Source organism: Balaenoptera ricei, chromosome 2, assembly GCF_028023285.1.
Source record: "Balaenoptera ricei isolate mBalRic1 chromosome 2, mBalRic1.hap2, whole genome shotgun sequence".
Lineage (NCBI taxonomy): Eukaryota > Metazoa > Chordata > Mammalia > Artiodactyla > Balaenopteridae > Balaenoptera > Balaenoptera ricei.
This window is the reverse complement of record NC_082640.1, coordinates 38,772,346-38,792,120: the sequence shown is the minus strand read 5'-3', so window position 1 is coordinate 38,792,120 and position 19,775 is coordinate 38,772,346. Positions and strand designations below refer to the sequence as shown.

Below are 19,775 nucleotides of genomic sequence, written 5' to 3'. Positions count from 1 at the left end.
TCAAATATTATTGAGCTTTAAGTCTCTTGGAAAGCATTTAATCCTTTTTATGATTATTTTTATGTTGTGTTATGTAAGACCAGACAGCATTTAATCTAGGGCCAACTTGGTGCTACAATTAAAGCAATGCTCCTTGTATATTATGAGGTGTCTCCACTGTGGATGTTGTGAATATAAACTATTTCCTGTCCTTTATGACCTCTGAGAATGGATTTGCCTACTGCTTGCCTGTGATTTTTTCCCTGACTTCAGGTTGTTTTTTCATACAGATGCACTGACTAGCATGCAGCTAACATACAAGGGGAGCTACCTGCACATCTCCAGGGCTCTCTTTCCATGCAGCTCTTTCCTTTCTGGTACTCTGCCCTGTGAATTCTAGCTGCCTTGGCTTTCCTGAATTGTCAACTCTGTCTCTCTAACTCAGGAAGACTGCTGGATTCTGAGTCTCCCCTCTCTGTGCTACTGCCTAGAAACTCTCCAGGCAGTAAGATGGGGCAATTATATAAGCCTCTCCTCATTTATTTCCCCTCTCTCAGGGATCATTGTCTGTACTGCTTCTTGTCTGGTGTCTGAAAATTGTTGTTTCATGTAATTTGGCTTGTTTTGTTGTAGATGTTTAAAGTGGGAAGATAAATCTGGTTACTCTTACTCCATCCTGGTGGGCAGTGTCTGTCCCTCTTTTTATACATTCTCTCACTTGCAGATATCATACCCTTCTCATGATTTCAGTTATTTTGGTGGGGTCTTTTGTGGGCATGGCTCCCAAGTCTTTATGTCAAGACTGTCCTCTTTCCTTAGTTCAGTACTTCAGTGACTTCATTCCTGCTGGATATTTCCATTTAGTATTTTTTTTCCTTTTATTTCAAATGCAATACTGTTTCCTTCAAACAAATTCCCCTTTCCGTTGTCCCTATTTCTGTTATCTGAAACGCGGCTCTGAGTCTCAGAGGCTAGAATTCCTTTTAGTCTTCTCAAATACACTTGGTACCTAAGTTCTTTCATTCTTTCCCTCATACTGTTACCTCTTTCTTCTTTTTTATGCCCTCCCCCACACACGTACACGCATTGCCTAATTCCCAGTCTTATAACCTTGCATTTAGACTACTACCACAGCTTCCTAACTGGTTTTCCTGCTTTCTTTTTTCTCTGCAGTGATTCTCCTTGCAAATTGCCGCCAGATCAGTATTCCTAAAATACCACTCTGTCATTCAAAACTCACCAATACCTTCTTTCATAAATTACCAGCTCTTTATCCTGGTATTTAAAGTCCTTGATGGAATTCCCTGGCGGGCCAGTGGTTAGCACTCAGTGCTTTCACTGCCATGGGCCTGGATTTGATGCCTGGTCGCAGAACTAAGATCCCAGAAACCATGTGCCACGGCCAAAAAAAAAAAAAAGTCCTTGACAATTTGATCCAACCTGCCTTTCCAGCATTAACTTCCATTATTTACTTTTCTGAATGCTTCACCCTATCTCCACAGATTTCCCCACCATTCTCTGAATATGTCTTACACTTGCCTTTCCTGTACTTTTACTCGTACTTTTCCCTTTAAATATAATAGTTCTTTCCAGTTCTTTGTGCATCTAAATGTTACCCATCTTTTAGAATCCAGCTTAAATTCCTTCTTCTCTTTGCTCTCCTAAAGCACACCATCTCATAATGATCTCTTCCTTTGCACTCCTGTTTAAACTCTCTCTTTACCATTTGCTAGACAATAAACAATGTTTGGAATTATTAGATTTTTGATATCATTCTATTACTTCTTTCATTCTTTTAAAATATTTTTTTCTTGACTTCCAGCTAAATTAACATTCTTGAAGGAAGAGAGACCAGGTTTTGTGCTTTTGAATATTCCTTATAGGACCATATTATTATGCTTGCACATAATAGAAATTCATAAATATTTATTGATTTATTTCAGTTTCAAAATATGAAGACAATGTGTGCTACGTATTCAGGCAGTATAATGGGTTTCTTCCTTTCTTTTAGACAGTTTAATTTTTATAGTCTTACACTATCACAGAAGAAATTTTACAAGTATCCTGGTTACATTGACCTTAAAGTATTAATATATAGAATCAGTAGAAATCTATATTGCAGTGTACTTGGCTTATTTGAGAAAGAAACAAAAAACTTTTTACCATTTCTTTCTCCATTTTATGTTCCTTTTATTTGAAACGTTTTTAGTTATTAGAGGCAACTGATTATAGATTCTGTTTTTCAGACCTGCTTTCAAATATCATCATGTATTCACCCTTAGTTCTTCAAAGTTGTTCTTCTAAAGTCACAGAAACTTTTGACTATTTGTCCTTTCTGCCCCTTCAAACCGTACAAGGGCTGCTGAAGGCAGTGCAGGTAAGTCTTGACTCCTAAGGAGCTTACCACAACTGAGGTTGAACTGCCGAGTGGAGGTCTGATGTATTTCTTACACATATGTACGTGTAAGAAATACTGTTTCCCTTGATTCTAGAACATAAAACTTTCTATTAAAATAGAGTCTATTTTCCAAGTTTACCCCCTCTTCATAGTGCTATTCTCTCCCCTTTGATTCAGTTTCAAGTTAGTGAAGTAATTGAAAGGCTCTTAGGAAATTATTAATTGAGGACAGTAGGTTTAAAGGTATTCACAACTAGTTTCAATTTAGTATTTCAAAACATAAAATTGTCCTTATTACTAAGTATAATAAACAATGCAACTTGTTTATAAAACAGAGCCAAACTTTCTTATAAAAGCCAAATGGTAACAGTATTGAGTAGAAATGTGCTAAGGCTAATAAACAAATTGCTGTTTTTACCTACTGATTCTTCCTCTTTCAGCCCCTTCTAAAAGTCAGCTTGTCAATAAGAGACTCCTTGATACTTGTCCTTCGGAAAGCTATGTTTGCCAGGTATGTAGCCACCCATGAGATCTGAGGAAGTGATGCTTTCTAATGTTACTTAGAGGCCTCTCTGCAGTCATCTCTGGTACAACCTGTTCACAGCAGTCATGCAAATTCCTAACCCAAGCTAGAGATGATAATACCATCTCCTAAAGATATTATGAGATGGGTAATATGTGGGAAGCATTTGTTACTTTAAGGATAAGATACCAAATTAATATCACATTGGCCATATTATAATACACCCATGGATATTCAGAGGAGCAACTAGTAAGTAGCCATATGCTATTTATCCCTAGTCTAGAACTGACAGTTTGTTGTTACTCCTTACCCAAAAGCATGTCTGATAGGCCAAGGTTGTATATTGTAGCATCTATAACATGAATTAATCATTGAGCCTCAGTGAGATGAGTGTATCATTTTTCTGGATGGAGGGTTTATAAGGCACCAAGCACTGCACTCCTCTATGAAGAAAGGAAGTGCTCCTTTAAACTCAGAGAAAATCAGCAATTTCCTTTGCTAAATTTAGTACTTACATTTGAGTTATCAACCCATTGTCCAGCCTTTCAGCACTCTTGTTCTCATTTCCCTCATAGACTTGTCAGCAGGATAGAGGAAAGTATAGATAGTGTCATGAGGTTAAGTAGATAATGCAAAATTCAGCTGAATTCCTATACTACTAATTGCTGTGAACAGCTGATGCCTTATTTTGAGTATATAAATTCAATTTATTTTGCTCTGTGCTTCATTGTTTATACATATTCCCTTCCTGTACAGAACTAACTGAATTTTTCTGACCCAGAAGCCTATTCCTGTGAAATCAGTACTGTTTGGTAACTTCTTCTGTGTCTATTCCTGAGCTAGCCAGCTTGATGCCCGAAAATCTGCAGTTGCTGGGTTTTTGCTGCTCCTGAAGAACTTTAAAGTTTTAGGCAGCTTGTCGTCTTCTCAGTGCAGTCAGTCTATTGGTATTAGCCAGGTAAGGATTTTTTTTCACACCAGCTTATAGTGTGTGCACTGATGCAGGAGCTGATGATGTGCAGACTCTTTTCTTTTAGTCCTGTTCTGGTTGTACAAATGATCCTGAAACTGAGAGTCTGATGATGATGATGATATCAGCCAACACTTTTTAATGGAAAATTTGCTGTGTGTTAACTGTGCTTTTCAATATGGTAGTCCCTAGCCTCAAGGTGACTGTTGAACTGAATATTGATTGAAATGTGGCTAGTTCAAATTGAGTGTTGCTCTATGTGTAAAACACACACTGGATTTTGAAGACTCTGTGTGAGATAAAAGAATGTAAACTATCTCATTAATAATTTTTTATTTTGATTATGTGTTGAGATAATATTTTGGCTGTGTTGGGTTAAATAAAATATTAAAATTAATTTCACCAGTTTCTTTTTACTTTTTTGATTTGGCTACTAGAAAATTTAATATTATATATGTGGCTTGCATTTGTGATTTGTATTGTGTTTCTACTGGACAGCACTGTGCTAGACTCTATGCTAAGTGCTTTACATTTATTTTCTCATTTAATCTTCACGGCAATTCTCTGAGGCTAAATACTGTTATTGTCCCCAATTTTAATAGTTTATTTACTTTGCACATCTATTAAAACCTGTAACCTGAGAAAACAAAACTTTTTACAGTAATTTGATAATCTAGGTTTTGCAGCAATAAAATTGTCTTTGTCATTTAAATTCAGTAATATACGATTTGTAAATAAGAGACGTATCTGTTTACCAGTTTCATTAAGAATCCTTTATTGCTCTGGTATAACTATACAAAACTTTTGTTTATAACATATGGCATAGATTAAATATTATTAACACTGGGTATCATTTATGTATTGTTATTATCCCCAATTTAAGGGTAAGAAAACTGAGACTGAGAGAGGTTAAATAACTTGCCCAAGGTGATATGGCCAGTAATGGGTAGAACTGGGATTTGACCTCAGTCAGTATTAACTTCCTCACTAAGATGCCTGAAGTAAGGATTAGGAGTTCTTGGTCTATAATGTCTGAATTTATTATGTGAATCAAACAAGCAGTGTTATTCTTTGTCAAGTCCAAAACAAAACAACTACCTACCTCTAAAACTCTCAGGAGTTCACGGAACCAAAAAGAGCTCAATTCTTCTAGCTATTGAAGACATTTAAGGAAGTCTTTTAGACCTTTTATGTAAAATCAAGTTTATTATGACTACTGAAGTCTAGAGGCATGAAATAATCTGTGTGCCTTCCTAAGCAGGTGACATTGCCAAGGAAAATCTTAAGGAATAAGGAAGAGTTAATTTTTTTAAGTGCTTGAAAATTCTCTTAGTCCGAACTAGAATAAGAGTGATAACTTATCATGGCCTAATAATGATTATAATGTCGGCCTCAGTCCTGGGTTTTGGCATATGGGGAAAGCTAAATGTAAGGTTCTTTGACCAAGTACATCAGCTCATTTTACCCCCTTAATAGAAACTACTTACTCTGGTAAGATAGACATGAACTGGCCTCTCTTCTTTTCAGGTCCATGTGGATGTCCATAGCCGTTACAATTCTGTCGCCAATGAAACCTTTTGCCTTGAGATCATGGATAGTTTGAGGAGATGCTTAGGCCAGCAGGCTGATGTTCGACTCATGCTTTATGAGGTAAATCAGCAGAGTGAAGAGATGTAGTACTTCCCTCCCCAACTCCACTAATAATCCGTTTAATTTTAATAATTTTTTTTCTGATTATCAAAGTACAGTAGGTATGCTCTTATTTAATGCAGTTAGGACCAGTAGTTAGTGATGCTTAGCCAAAAAGTTGTTTAAGGTGAGGAATCATAAAGAATAGTTAAAACACCTTAAATGTTTTATTTTAATTTGAAATATTTAAATGTACTGTTAATTTACCAGTCTTTAGTTTTAAGGCCAAGTTCTTTTGGTTTTGAGTATGAGTCTGCCATTTGGAACTTCCTGTCTCTCAGACAAACCATAACTTTAATGTATTGCCTATAATTTCAAGGTTTTGCTTACGTAAAGTAGGATAAAAACTTTAAGACACTTCAGATACAGTCTTAGTATAGAAATCTTCTAGATATGTTCAGTTTTTCCCCTAAGTTTTTAGAATTGTCTTACCCCTAATTCATCAGAAATTGGTTTTAGAGATTTACTTTTATTAAGTCTTTCCAAAACATTCAACTTAGTTTTTATAAAAGCAACTTCTCGTTTTTTCGTTGTTGTTGTTGTTTTTGGCCATGCCACATGGCTTGTGGGATCTTAGTTCCCCGACCAGGGATTGAACCTGTGCCCTCGGCAGTGAAAATGCAGAGTCCCAACCACTGGACGGCCAGGGAATTCCCAGAAACAACTTCTTTTTCGTTTTGCACTTGGTTTCCAACAGTTTACAGAATGTCTGGTTAGATCACATAATTAACAATGATGGTACAATTAGCAAAAACTGAGTGGAACAAATATTACTACTGACTTGTGATTAGGATATAATTCAGCCAGTGGGAACAGAAGTTTGCAGTCATGAGGGATTGCACTACAATTGCTAGCATTTAGTATGCTGTGTACTTCAGCATACGTATTTTATAGGATGGCGAGCATTAGATAATCTAGCAAATAGATTAAGTGGAAGTCATTTCAGAGAACAGCTATTGTAATACTTTTATTTGCCCTTTTTAAAATAACATTTATTGAGCTACAGTGGTTGCCAGGCACTGTACCAGACATCGGATTTTTCAGGTTCATTGTAGAAAATACAGGAAAATATTTTTTAAAATATTATTACTAATCCCAGCACTCATATATGTATATTTATACAAAATTGGAATCATAAGATTTATCTAGCTTTTATCTCTTAATATTATGTTTTAAGTATTTTCCCATTTCATTAAATGTTCTTTGACACATAATTTTTAATGCTAAAAAGTGTTCTTTATGTATACAGTAATTTATTTAACTGTTTTGGAGCATTTCTGTTGTTTCCAGTTTTTCACCATGAATGTTGTTGTACCTGAATATTTGACCACATTGCTGGGTTAAAAATTAGAACATTTTAAAGTCTACTGGCATACTCAGGCAAGCATTGAATTTTTTTTAATAATTAAAAATATCTTGGACTTCCCTGGTGGCACAGGGGTTAAGAATCTGCCTGTCAATGCAGGGGACACGGGTTCGAGCCCTGGTCCGGGAGGATCCCACGTGCCGCGGAGCAACTAAGTCTGTGCGCCACAACTACTGAGCCTGTGCTCTAGAGCCCGTGCTCTGCAACAAGAGAAGCCACCACAATGAGAAGCCCGCGCACCGCAACAAAGAGTAGCCCCCACTCTCTGCAACTAGAGGAAGCCCACGCACAGCAACGAAGGCCCAGTGCAGCCAAAAATAAATAAATAAATTTAAAATATATATAATAATAAAATTTATGTGGAGTGTAAACCACCTAAAATGAACAAAACAATTGAACAAGTATAAAGTTGGTCAGTTGAGTTTTTTCTTTTTTTTTTTTTAATTAATTTATTTTTGGGCTGCGTTGGGTCTTCGTTGCTGCGCGCAGGCTTTCTCTTAATTACAGTGAGCGGGGGCTACTCTTCGTTACGGTGCGCGGGCTTCTCATTGCGGTGGCTTCTCTTGTTGCGGAGTACGGGCTCTAGGCGGGCTTCAGTAGTTGTGGCATGTGGGCTTAGTTGCTCTGCGACATGTGGGATCTTCCCGGACCAGGGCTCGAACCTGTGTCCCCTGCATTGGCAGGCAGATTCTTAACCACTGCACCACCAACGACGTCCCTGGTCAGTGGAGTTTTGACGGAGATCCCAAGGTAATTCAGTGGAGAGAGGATGGTCTTTTCAACAAACGGTGCTGGAACAATTGTTTGTTGTATTGGGGGTCCCCAAAACCACCTCTGTGTTTAAAGATTTCTTTAGAAGGACTGATCAAACTGAGCGTAAATTTGTTCTCATGGCTGAGATTTAGAGTTAAAGGATACAAAGCAAAAAACAGAGGCGTGAGGCACATAGGGTGAAGTCCACAGGAGACCAGGTGCAAGCTTCTAAGAGTCCTCTCCAAGTGAGATTGCACAGGATGCACTTAATTCTTCCAGCAAATGAGTTGTGATAACGTATGCAAAGCATATTCAAATAAGTTGTGATAACATATGCAAAGCGTATTCTACTAGGGAAGCTTATTAGCACCCAAGGTTTTTTATTGGCAGCTGGTCACATAGGCACCTTTACTTAGTAGCATGTACCAAAATTCCTAACTCCCAGAAGGAAATCAGGTTTTCAGCATAAACTATATTGTTTGTACAAACAGTTGAGGCACAGTAAGCTTCTCATTGTTTAGGGAGTTTTATATCAGTATAGGAAAAAACTGTTTACCAGGCAAATTCCCAGCCACCAGCCAAGGGCCAACCTTGGAAGCAGACCTTTCTAAGGGTAGCAGTCTCAGACCACTGTGTTAATAACTCTTTTCTGCACAGTCATCCATATCAAAAAAAAAAAAATCTCAATCTTATCTACCTCCAAATTTTAAAAATTATATTGTAACTGCCACCCTTCCCGTCCTGCTCTCCTCCCGCGTGGGGCTGAATGGGCTTCCGCGACGCCCTCTGCCGTGAGGCGTTGGCGATTCCTCAGCACACTGAGCACTGCTGACTCGTCTTCCTTCGGCCAGAAACCCTCCTCCTTGGGCCTGCGCGGGAGGAGCGGAGCGGCGAGTCCGCTGGCCCCAGTCTCTTTCCCTGGCAGTCGCGGCTTCTTCTGTAGGACAGTATGTTCAAGAGAATGGCCGAATTTGAGCCTGACTCCGGCGGGAGAGTGAAGGGGGTTACGGTCGTTAAACCAATAGTTTATGGTAATGTTGCTCCATATTGTGGAAAGAAAAGAGAAGAGGATGGGCACACCCATCAGTGGACAGTATATGTAAAACCATACAGAAATGAGGATATGTCAGCATATGTGAAGAAAATCCAATTTAAATTACATGAAAGCTATGGCAATCCTTTAAGAGTTGTTACTAAGCCTCCATATGAAATTACTGAAACAGGTTGGGGTGAATTCGAAATAATCATCAAAATATTTTTCATTGATCCTAATGAAAGACCTGTAACCCTGTATCATTTATTAAAGCTATTTCAATCAGACACCAATGCAATGCTGGGAAAAAAGACAGTGGTTTCAGAGTTCTATGATGAAATATTTCAAGACCCAACAGCAGTGATGCTACAATTATTAACAACATCTCGTCAGCTTACCTTAGGAGCCTATAAGCATGAAACAGAATTTGCAGAACTTGAAGTGAAAACCAGAGAAAAATTAGAAGCTGTGGGGAAAAAAAACAAACTTTGAAATTGCAGAGCTTAAAGAGAGATTAAAAGCAAGTCGTGAAACTATAAATTGTTTAAAAAATGAAATCAGGAAACTCAAAGAAGATGATCAGACAAAAGAAATATAAACGATTCTGAAGAGAACTCGTTAGGAAGTGAAACTAAAAATAAAGTGGAGTTTAAAGGAGAGATGGACTACAAATACTGCGTGCGATGTTTCTTAGAGGAACTGCACACATAGTTGTCAGCCATAGATTTCTCAGCAATGGGGTCAAAGTATTTGTACTTTACAAGCAATCTTTAATGTGAAATATATCTGTATAGTGCTGTATAGGCATTTTATCAACCCATTTCGGGGTAGTTCTGTGATACTAAGCACAGTTTTAAAACATTTTTTACTGCATTGTATGTATAACTTATCCTTTTGACAGATATCAAAATTTCACTATAAAGTATAACTTGTACAAATTTGTACTTCCCTAGTAGTTAAATTAGTGGCAAAATTAATGTGTATATTTAATTTCTTAAGTTCTTACCTGCCCCCGTCCCAACTCTTTTGTATCTGATGTGCCCAGTAAGCACTCTATGAATGTAGTTTACAGATGCTGGAAAAAAAAAAAAAAAATTACCTTGTAATGGATCATAGACCTAAATCTGTTAGGATATTGTTGTTCATTTATTCATCAAAGAGCTTATTTGTCCTCTGTTTGATTCCTTTTAGGGGTTCTATGATGTCCTTCGAAGAAATTCTCAGCTGGCTAATTCAATCATGCAAACTCTGCTCTCACAGGTAAAATGTATTTTTATGGATATAAGGGAACAGATACTAAGGCATTAAGAGGCGATTGACATTCTTCATAATTTTCAAAATATGAAATAGTTCCCAACTAGTGCAGTGGTACATTGTGACCATGCCTGAGGTATGTGATGCTATTTCATGTTGTTTTATTTTAATCACCACTTATTGCCATTATGTGACAGTTATCCCTCTCAGTTAACAGTCTACATCCTAAGTTAGAAGGACGCTCTGAAGAACCATTTGTATAGAGGCCATCAGCAGCTTTATCTGTTATGTTTATTTCTGAAAGAAGAAAAAGAGAGATTTGGAGAAAATATAGCACAATATTGACATTTGTTAAATCTGAGTGACATATTCATGAGTGTCTATTAGGTTATTTTCTGTATTTCTCAGTTTTAAAAAAAGCTTTAAATTATGAAATATTTCAGAGGAATATCAAGATGAGAAGAATTCAACTGGAGAATATCTGCTGTAAATAAGACCTTTTACTCAACGTTTATTCATTAAGCATTTATTTGAATGTTTTTTTAATAACAGTTTAATAACAGTTTTGTGGTGATATAATTCACATACCATGCAGTTCACCCATTTAAAAAAATATAACTCATATATTTGCAGAGTTGTGCAACCATCACCATAATCAATTTGAGAACATTTTATCACCTCAGGAAAAAAAACCCTACGCCATTTAGCTACCACCCTCTAATTCTCCCATCCTTCCCCCATCCTCCTACCCCTAAGCAATCACTTATCTTCTTTCTGTCTCTATAGACTTGCCTATTCTGGACATTTCATGTAAATGGATTCATACAGTGTGTGGTCTTTTGTGACTGACTTCTTTCACTTAACATGATGTTTTCAGGAGTCATCCATGTTGTAGCATGTATCAGTGCTGCATTCCTTTTTATGGCTAAATAATATTTCATTACGTGAATCTTTTTATATATTGAGAGAGTTCAAGATACTATTATGTACTAATAGTAATAACAACAGTACCTAATGTTTAGCACTTATAGAAGGCCAAGCAATTTATGCAGCACTATATGGTGGATGATCTCATTTAGTCCTCACAAAACCCTGTGAAATAAGAACTGTCATCTCCATTTTACAGATTTATATTTTAAGGGTCTGAGAGGTTAAGTAATTTAATTTGCCCAAGGTCACACAGTTAATTAGCGGCAGAGAGCTGGGATTTGAACTCAGATCGTCTAGCTCAAGAGTCCAAGCATGTTTTTCTCCTATTTGGAGTTGATTAAGCTTTTTGGATCTCTAAGTTGATGCTTGTCACCAAATTTGAGAAATGTCCACTGATTATTTCATCAAATATTTTTTTCTATCCCCCTTTTCTCTCCTTTCCTTCTGGGACTTCATTGGTATGTATGTTGGAATGCCTGATACTGTTCCACAGATCTCTGAGAGTTGGCTCATTTTTCCTCAATGTTTTTACACTATTTTCTTCAGATTTGATATTTTCTTGTAATCTATCTTCAAGTTTACTTTCTCCTCTGCCATTTCAGATCTGTTGTTTTACTCTTGAATGTATGTTGAATTTTATCAAATACATTTTTGTATCTATTGAGATGACCATTATGATTTTACTCCTTTAACCTATTACTGTGATGAATTATATTATTTAATCTTTTAAAACAACATGGCGGGGGGACTTCCCTGGCAGTCCAGTGGTTAAGACTCCGCACTTCCAACTGCAGGGGGCGCGGATTCCATCCCTGGTCATCAGGGAGCTAAGATCCTGCCTGCCGTGTGGCACGGCCAAAAAAAAAATTGCATTCCTGGGATGAACTCAAATTGATGATGATATATTACCTTTTTTATACACTACTGAGTTTGGTATTCATTTAGGACTTTTACATATATGTTTATAAGAGGGAATGGCCTGTAATTTTCATTTCTCATACTGAACTTCCTTGGTTTAATATGAGCTTAATAAAATGATTAGGGATGTTCCCTCTTTTTCTAGTTTATGTAAAATTTGAAATTGTCTCTATTTCCTTTTTTCCATTTTTTCCCTTAACTTTTTTCAAAGTTATATGTTATCTTTCTTTAAACTTTCAGCTAAATTTTTGGCTTTTGATTTTTCGGACTACACAAGTAGTGTGAATTCTAGCCCCATCTACATTTGGAGACTGGCTTGTGGTTAGAAAGTCCCAGGAGAGACATTTTTCCCCCTTCACCTAAAGTCAGGGGTCAGTTAGGCAGGTACATATCCCTCTACCATCTTCCTCCATGTGGTGGATTTATTTTTTTAGGTTTATCCACTAAGAATATCTCCTTCTGAGAATTCGAGCTTTATGTGAAGGTTTCTGATCCAACCTCCACCCCATGAGGGCCCTAGCTAGGCCTTGTCTTTAATTTCATGATTCCTTTTTACTTTCCTTTTCCTTTCCTCTTAGCTATCTATTTAATAAATATGTCTATATAAAATTTTTAATGCAATATTATTTACCGTTCTTTACCTTGAGGATTTCTCTAAACCCTAGTCCACCATTTTGCTATAAATGGAACTGCTCTTTCTCTCCCTCTCCCTCCTTTTTATGCCGTTGCTTTGTGATAATTCTGCTAAAGAAGCTCCATTTGAAAGTAAGGTCTCAGATGTGGAGAAATTATTGGAAGGTCCTATACTATTCATCAAAAGCTTTTCAGTGGGCCTTGGACCTGATCCTATATAAAATCTGTATCCTGTTATATTGTGTCTGTCAAACTGTAATGATCAGTCCATCTACATTTGCACATTTAACATTGCAAATTATGACTGAAGGCATAGACCAGTGCTTCCCAACTTAGGTTAGTATGTGGACCTGTAAAATTCTACAGACTCCCAAAAGTTAAAAAAGAGAAAAATGATAACTAACTTTTTTTTTAATGGAAGTATAGTTGATTTACAATGTTGTGTTAGTTTCTGGTGTACAGCAAAGTGATTCAGTTATATATATATTCTTTTTCATATTCTTTTCCATTATGATTTATTACAGGATATTCAGTATAGTTCCCTGTGCTATACAGTAGGATCTTGTTGTTTATTTATCTTATATACAGTAGTTGGTATTTGCTAATCCCAAAGTCGTAATTTATACCCCCTCTTTCCCCTTTGGGAGCCATAAGTTTGTTTTCTGTATCTGTGAGTCTGTTTGTTTTGTAAGTAAGTTCATTTGTATCATATTTTAGATTCCACATATAAGTGATATCATATAGTATTTGTCTTTCTCAGTCTGACTTACTTCACTTAGTATGATAATCTCTGGGTCCATCTTTGTTGCTGTAAATGGCATTATTTCATTCTTTTTTATGGCTGAGTTAACTAACAGTTTTTTGAGCTCTGTTATGTGCCAAGTAGTATTTGAAGCTCTTTACGTGTGTTAGCATGTTTAATCCTTATATGAATTTATACATTTATATTAATAATATCCTCATTTCACAGATGAGGAACCAAGGCATGGATACCTTTATTGAATTAATAAGTGGTTGTACTGGGATTTTAGACTCAGCCAGTCTGACTCTAGAGCCTATATTCTTTTTTTTTTTTTTTTTTTTTTATGGCTGCGTTGGGTCTTCGTTGCTGTGCGCAGGCTTCCTCTAGTTGCAGCGAGGGGGGCTACTCTTGGTTGCGGTGAGCGGGCTTCTCATTGCGGTGGCTTCTCTTGTTGCGGAGCACGGGCTCTAGGCCTGCGGGCTTCAGTAGTTGTGGCACGTGGACTCAGTAGTTGTGGCTCCCAGGCTCTAGAGCACAGGTAGAGCCTATATTCTTAACCTTCAAGCTATACTGAAAATGCTGATTGCCTATACAAATTTAGGAATTGGTGTGAGAGAGTATGATGTTTTATAGGAGAGGTTATGAAGTGGAAATAGGAGAGAAGATCTCAGTTAGTACAGTGCCTAAAGCAAGGGCAAAGGATATGGTTGAGCCAAAGCAACACAAATTTTGCTGCAATGTTTTTTGGACAGTTGGGAAATAATGTCTTAGAAAGCATTAAAGGTGCCATTAGCTTGACCCGCTAAAAAAGTGAAAAAAATTCATAAGCCATGGTATCTTTTTCCTTACTATACACAGTTAAAACAAGTCTATGAGCCAGAACCTGATATGCTGCCACCTCTGAAATTAGAAGCTTGTATTCTGACCCAAGGAGATCAGATCTCTCTACAGGAACCACTGGTGAGACTTTTTTCCCTCCTCCCAGAACCATTATTTTTACTCTTAAGTAAAACTATCAGCCCTGTTGATATGGTTGATCTTCAGAAACAGATACCTTCCCCTGTGAAGCGCTCTTCCTGGTACTCCCAATGAATTTTTACTCTTAACTCTTACCTGCTTATCTTTTCTGACCCATCTTCACCTTGGTTTTCTTGGTAAGATACCTGCATGTCAGCACTTTACTAAATCAAGGCATCCATTGTTTCTCCCAAGGAGCATTTTATCTCCCGTTTATGGCTCTTTGATTACATATACTAAATAAATATACTTTAGAATGGAGAGAAGGAGGTCGCCCAGAAGCAGATGAACCCAGGGGACCTGCTTCATTAGTCTGGGGTATATGATTTAGGCTGAGCTAAGAATTGGCATTCTGTCGAACCTTCAGAGGAACTAGGACAGGTTGGTTTTCTATTCTAGTTGTCTAGCCTCAGAAAGAGAAGAAAAGATAAAAACTGAAACTCTCTCATCCCAAGTGACTTATAACTGAGATGTCCTCAGCCTGGATCAGAGATGCTAAAGATTGGTCTCCCAAAGATTCCCTCAACATAAACCCCTATCTTTAGAATAGCCTCTGGGACTCAAAGGAGCTAGAGAGGATTTAATTTCACAACCTGGCTCCATGGTGTTTGTACCAGATCAGAGGCAGCACATCTCTTGCATTCTTAGGTGTCAGCTACTTATGAAGCCAGTGCCTTTGGGAAAGGCCAGAAAACAATGCCTCTGTTAGTTCAATTATTTTTTTTCCGGTTTTGTTAATCCAGATTGACTTAACTTGTGATGCTAATGAATAACTTACTTTAGCCTTATAGATAAGGATTATTTGTTGATTATCAACAGCTTCATAGGTTATCCTTTAACAAGAATATTCAATTATTATTTTCTTCTGCAGGATTGTCTGCTATGTTGTATTCAACACTGTTTGGCCTGGTATAAGAGTAGAGTGATACCCCTACAGCAGGAAGAAGAGGAGGAGGAAGAAGAGGGATTCTACCAAGACTTAGATGATATGTTGGAGTCTATTACTAGTAGAATGATTAAGAGTGAACTAGAGGACTTTGAACTGGTAATTGCTAAGTCTCAGCTGTGTTGAATAATGGAGGTTTTTAATAGCTTATTAATTTTATCTTCTGTCTTTTAGGACAAATCATCAGATTTTTCTCAGAGCACTGGTATTGGCATCAAAAACAATATCTGCGCTTCTCTTGTTATGGGAGTTTGTGAGGTTCTAATAGAATATAATTTCTCCATAAGTAATTTCAGGTAAGGTATTGCTGTGACTCTACTTGTAGTTCATTTTATGTGTGTGTGTGCGTTTTTTTTTTTTTTAACACTAAACAATATGCTAGGTATGAACAGACCACAGACCATACACTATGTATTAATGGACATGTAGCCTAAGACCAAACTATGTTCTTTCTACCAGGGAACACCAAAGCATATGCCAAAGAGGCTGGTGAATTTTGTCCCTCCAGCAGGCTTTAATGTATTCAAAATTCCTCAGACCCTGAACATAAGAACTCCTGATTTTAACAGAGAAATTTTGATTGGTGGTAGTATTGAACTTTCATTCTCTGCAGTGACTGGTATAAATAAGGGAAGAAAAGAAATAACCCAGATTGGTATGACCTGGGAGTGCTATGTTAATGAAGATCCATTCATTTGTAATGTTGGGTCTAAAATATGACATCTAAAGAAGCATTGTGATTTCTTTATTACTGTATGTGAAAGTAAACCACAGTATTCTGATGCTTGTCCTTGGTGGTCTCTTTTTCCTTTTTACACAGTAAGAATAAGTTTGAGGAGGTTCTGAGCTTATTTATGTGTTACAAGGAACTCTCTGACATCCTTAATGAAAAAGCTGGTAAAGGCAAAACTAAAATGGCCAACAAAACAAATGATAGTTTTTTGTCCATGAAATTTGTGTCTGATCTTCTCACCGCTCTTTTCAGGTAAGGTTCTAGCAAAGTGCTTAAAGACAGCAGTGTGGGGAAGCTAAAAATACCTACCCAGGCTCACTGATATTACCTAGCTTGCATTTGCAATTCTTAGCACATATACAGTAAGAAGTAAGGTGGGAGGTTTGTAATTTTCTTGAAATGAAGGCAGAACAATCCTACCTAGGCATTAAAGAGATACTTTGAATTATTAAAGGAAAAATCAGAAACAGTGGACTAGTGAATGAAAAAATAGGATGAATTCCAACAATGTGTTCTAAGAAAATCAAGCAAAGTAGCTCAAACACGCTAACAGATAAAAAAAGAAGAAAGAAAAACCTGAATTAAAAAAACAAAGGAACAACAACAAAAAAAAACCACTAAAGAAAACTAAGACTGACATTTAAATTTCATCAGAGTTAAAGGAGTGGGGGAGGGGGAGAAAGTGAGGTAACACTGAGAATGATATTTGTAGGACAGCCATGGCAGTGACTCTGGCATGGGCTGCCTAGAGTCTGTCATTTAGAGCTTGCTGGGTACTATTATCCTGAACAGTCCCTAGAAAACCTAATTCCAGGTCCCAATAGCTGTAGAGGAATCTTTCTCTTTCTCTCTCTCTAGGGACAGTACCCAAAGTCATGAAGAGAGCCTGTCTGTTCTAAGGTCCAGCAATGAGTTTATGCGCTATGCAGTGAGTGTGGCTCTGCAGAAGGTACAGCAGCTAAAGGAAATGGGGCATGTGAGTGGCCCTGATGGCCAGAACCCAGAGAAGGTCTTTCAGAACCTCTGTGACATAACTCGGTAAGCCCCACTCACCCTTAGAAACCGTTTCCACTTGCTGTGGAGTCTCCAAGAGAAGAAATTGGGGGTGGGGATGAAGGTGGGTTTGAGGTTGGGCATTGCCCTAAAGGTGAAAGTGCAGTCACTATATTGGGTTTTTTTTCCTAGTCATGTTTTGGTGTGGATTGTTAGTCACATATAAAATGTTATTCTATTACCAGGAATAAAGAGGGATATTACATAATGACTAAATAATTTATCAAGTAGACATAACAATTTTAAATGTATATGTACCTAACAACAGAGCTTCGAAATACTTGAAGCAAAAATGGATAGAACTGAAGGAGAAATACACAAATAATAATCTACCTCTGTTGGTAATCAGTAGAAGTAGATAGAAAATCAGGGAGGACGTGGAAGACTTGAACAAGACTATCATCCAGCTTGATTTAATTGACATTTATAGAACATTAAATAAGTTTCAAAATACACATTCCTTTCATGTGCATATGGTACATTCATCAAGATGGACCATATTTTGGGCCATAAAACAAACAAACAAATTTTTAAAAGAGAAATCAGCATATTCTCTGACCACAACAGAATTAAACAAGAAAGCAGTAACAAAAATATGTGGATAATCCCCATATATTTGGAAATTAAATGCATTTCTAAATAACCCATAGTCAAAGAGAAAGTCAGAAATGTTAAAATATCTTGTTAATAGAATGAAAATGAACATTTGAGCATGTCAAATTTTGTATAGTCCAGCTAAAGCAGTGCCTAGGTAGAAATTTAGAACAATCAGTGTTTATATTAGAAAGAAATCTGAAATCTTTAATGTAGGCTTTTACATTAAGAAAATAGAAGAGCAGTTTAAAATGAAAGTGAGCAAAAGGAAGGAAATAATAAAGACAAAAGTAGAATCATTGAAAATAAAAACAGGGGACTTCCCTAGTTGTCCAGTGGTTAAGAATCCGCCTTCTAATGCAGGGGACGCAGGTTTGATCCCTGGTTGGGGAACGAAGATCCCACATGCCTCAGGGCAACTAAGCCTGCGCCGTAGCTACTGAGCCCACGCGCCACAACTAGAGAGAAGCCCATGTGCCGCAATGAAAGATTCCACATGCTGCAACAAAGATCCCGCGTGCCGTAACTAAGACCCAGTGCAGCCAAATAAATAAATAAATCTTTTAAAAAAAAGAAAGGAAAAACAGCAAAAGCAATAGAGAAAATGAGACCAAAATCTAGTTGAGATCAATAAATTCAATAAACTTTAGCCAGACTGACCAGGAAAAGAGAGAAGACACAAATTACAAATATCAGGTATATGAGGAAGAGGAGACATCACTACTGATTCTACACATATTAAAAATTCATAACAGAATGTTAACTTTATGCCAATAAACTTCATAACTTAAATGCACAAATTTCTTTAAAGCTCACTCAAGAAGAAATAGGTAACCTGAGTAATCCTATCTCTATTAAAGAAATTGCATTTGTGATTCAAAATTTTCCCTCAACAAAAACTCCAGACCTACATGTCTCCACTGTTGAATTCTACCGAACATTTTAGGAAGTAATACCAATTTATGCAGACTCTTCCAGAAAATGGAGGAGGGAACATGTCCCAACTCGTTTTATAAGGCCAGTGTAAATTACCCTGATACCAAATCCAGCCAAAGACATTAATAAGAAAAGTACAGACCAAATTCTCTCATGAATATAGATGTAAAAAAATTAGCAAATTCATCCCAACAGTTTATAAGAAGAATAACATATCATTTAAGTGGAATTTTTCCCAGGATGCAAGGTTGGCTCAAAATTTGTAAATCAATCAGTGTAATTCACCATGTCAACAGACTAAAGAAAAAACCATATGTTCATCCCAGTAGATGCAGGCAATCAGAATTCAACATAAACCATGATAAAATCTCTTGGGAAACCAGGAATGAAAGAGAATTTTCTCAATCTAATAAAGGATATACACAAAAACCCTATAGTTAAGAGCATACTTAATGAAGAAAGACTCAATGCTTTCCCCCATGTGCTTTCACCACTACTATTCAAAATCATACTGGAGGTCCTAGTCAGTGCAGTAAGACAGGAAAAAGAAATAAAAGACATCAGATTGAAAAGGAAAGAATAACACTGTCTTTATAGACATAATTGTCTACATAAAAATTTCCAAAGAATTTTTTTGAAAGCCACTAGATCTATTAAGTAAGTTTAATAAGGTTGCAGGATTCAAGGTCAGTTTTTTCGAAAACTGTATTTTTATGTACATACTAGTGGTGAACAACTGGAAATTAAAATTTTAAAAACAGTACCATTTACTATAGTGTCACAAAATGAAAACTACTTAGTGATAAATCTCACAAACATGCAAGATTGATGTGATGAAAACTATAAAACATTAATGAGAGAAATCAAAGAAGTCCCAAGTAAATGGAAAGATATACAGTGTCCAGGGATTGAAAGATTCAGTGTGTCAAGGTGTGAATTCTTCCCAAATTAATCCATAGATTCAACACAATACCAATCAAAATCCTATCAGGCTTTATTGTAGGAATTGACAAGTTTATTCTAAAACTTATATGGAAAAGTAAAGGACCTAAAGTAACTAAAACAACAAAGTTAGAGGACTCCCACTACGTGATTTCAAGTCTTACTATAAAGTTGCTGTGTTTAAGGTAGTGTGGTATTGCCAGAATCAATGGAACAGAAATAGATGGTTCAGAATTGATCCACACAAGTATGGTCTTGACTTTCGACAAAGGTGCCAAGGTAATGCAATGGAGAAAGAAAAGTCTTTTCAACAAGTAGTTTTGGAACAGTTGGACATGAATATGTGAAAAAATTAATCTTTTATCC

General features: G+C 36.8%; 1 protein-coding gene and 1 pseudogene across 5 annotated transcripts in view; both read left to right on the top strand.

The window, feature by feature from the left end:
- Positions 1-19,775, top strand: part of FANCI (FA complementation group I) — an 85,364-nt gene that overhangs the window by 41,939 nt on the left and 23,650 nt on the right. For 4 of the 5 annotated variants that reach the window (XM_059912495.1, XM_059912496.1, XM_059912494.1 and 1 more), the window contains 10 exons: positions 2,226-2,356; positions 2,818-2,888; positions 3,744-3,858; positions 5,398-5,520; positions 9,903-9,971; positions 14,047-14,148; positions 15,077-15,250; positions 15,326-15,447; positions 15,972-16,136; positions 16,743-16,922. In XM_059912495.1, coding sequence (XP_059768478.1) covers positions 2,226-2,356; positions 2,818-2,888; positions 3,744-3,858; positions 5,398-5,520; positions 9,903-9,971; positions 14,047-14,148; positions 15,077-15,250; positions 15,326-15,447; positions 15,972-16,136; positions 16,743-16,922 — 1,252 coding nt within the window. The remainder of the gene's footprint in view (positions 1-2,225; positions 2,357-2,817; positions 2,889-3,743; positions 3,859-5,397; positions 5,521-9,902; positions 9,972-14,046; positions 14,149-15,076; positions 15,251-15,325; positions 15,448-15,971; positions 16,137-16,742; positions 16,923-19,775) is intronic. The other variant, XM_059912497.1, reaches the window with a different exon arrangement.
- LOC132360331 (YEATS domain-containing protein 4-like) lies at positions 8,628-9,309 on the top strand (annotated as a pseudogene).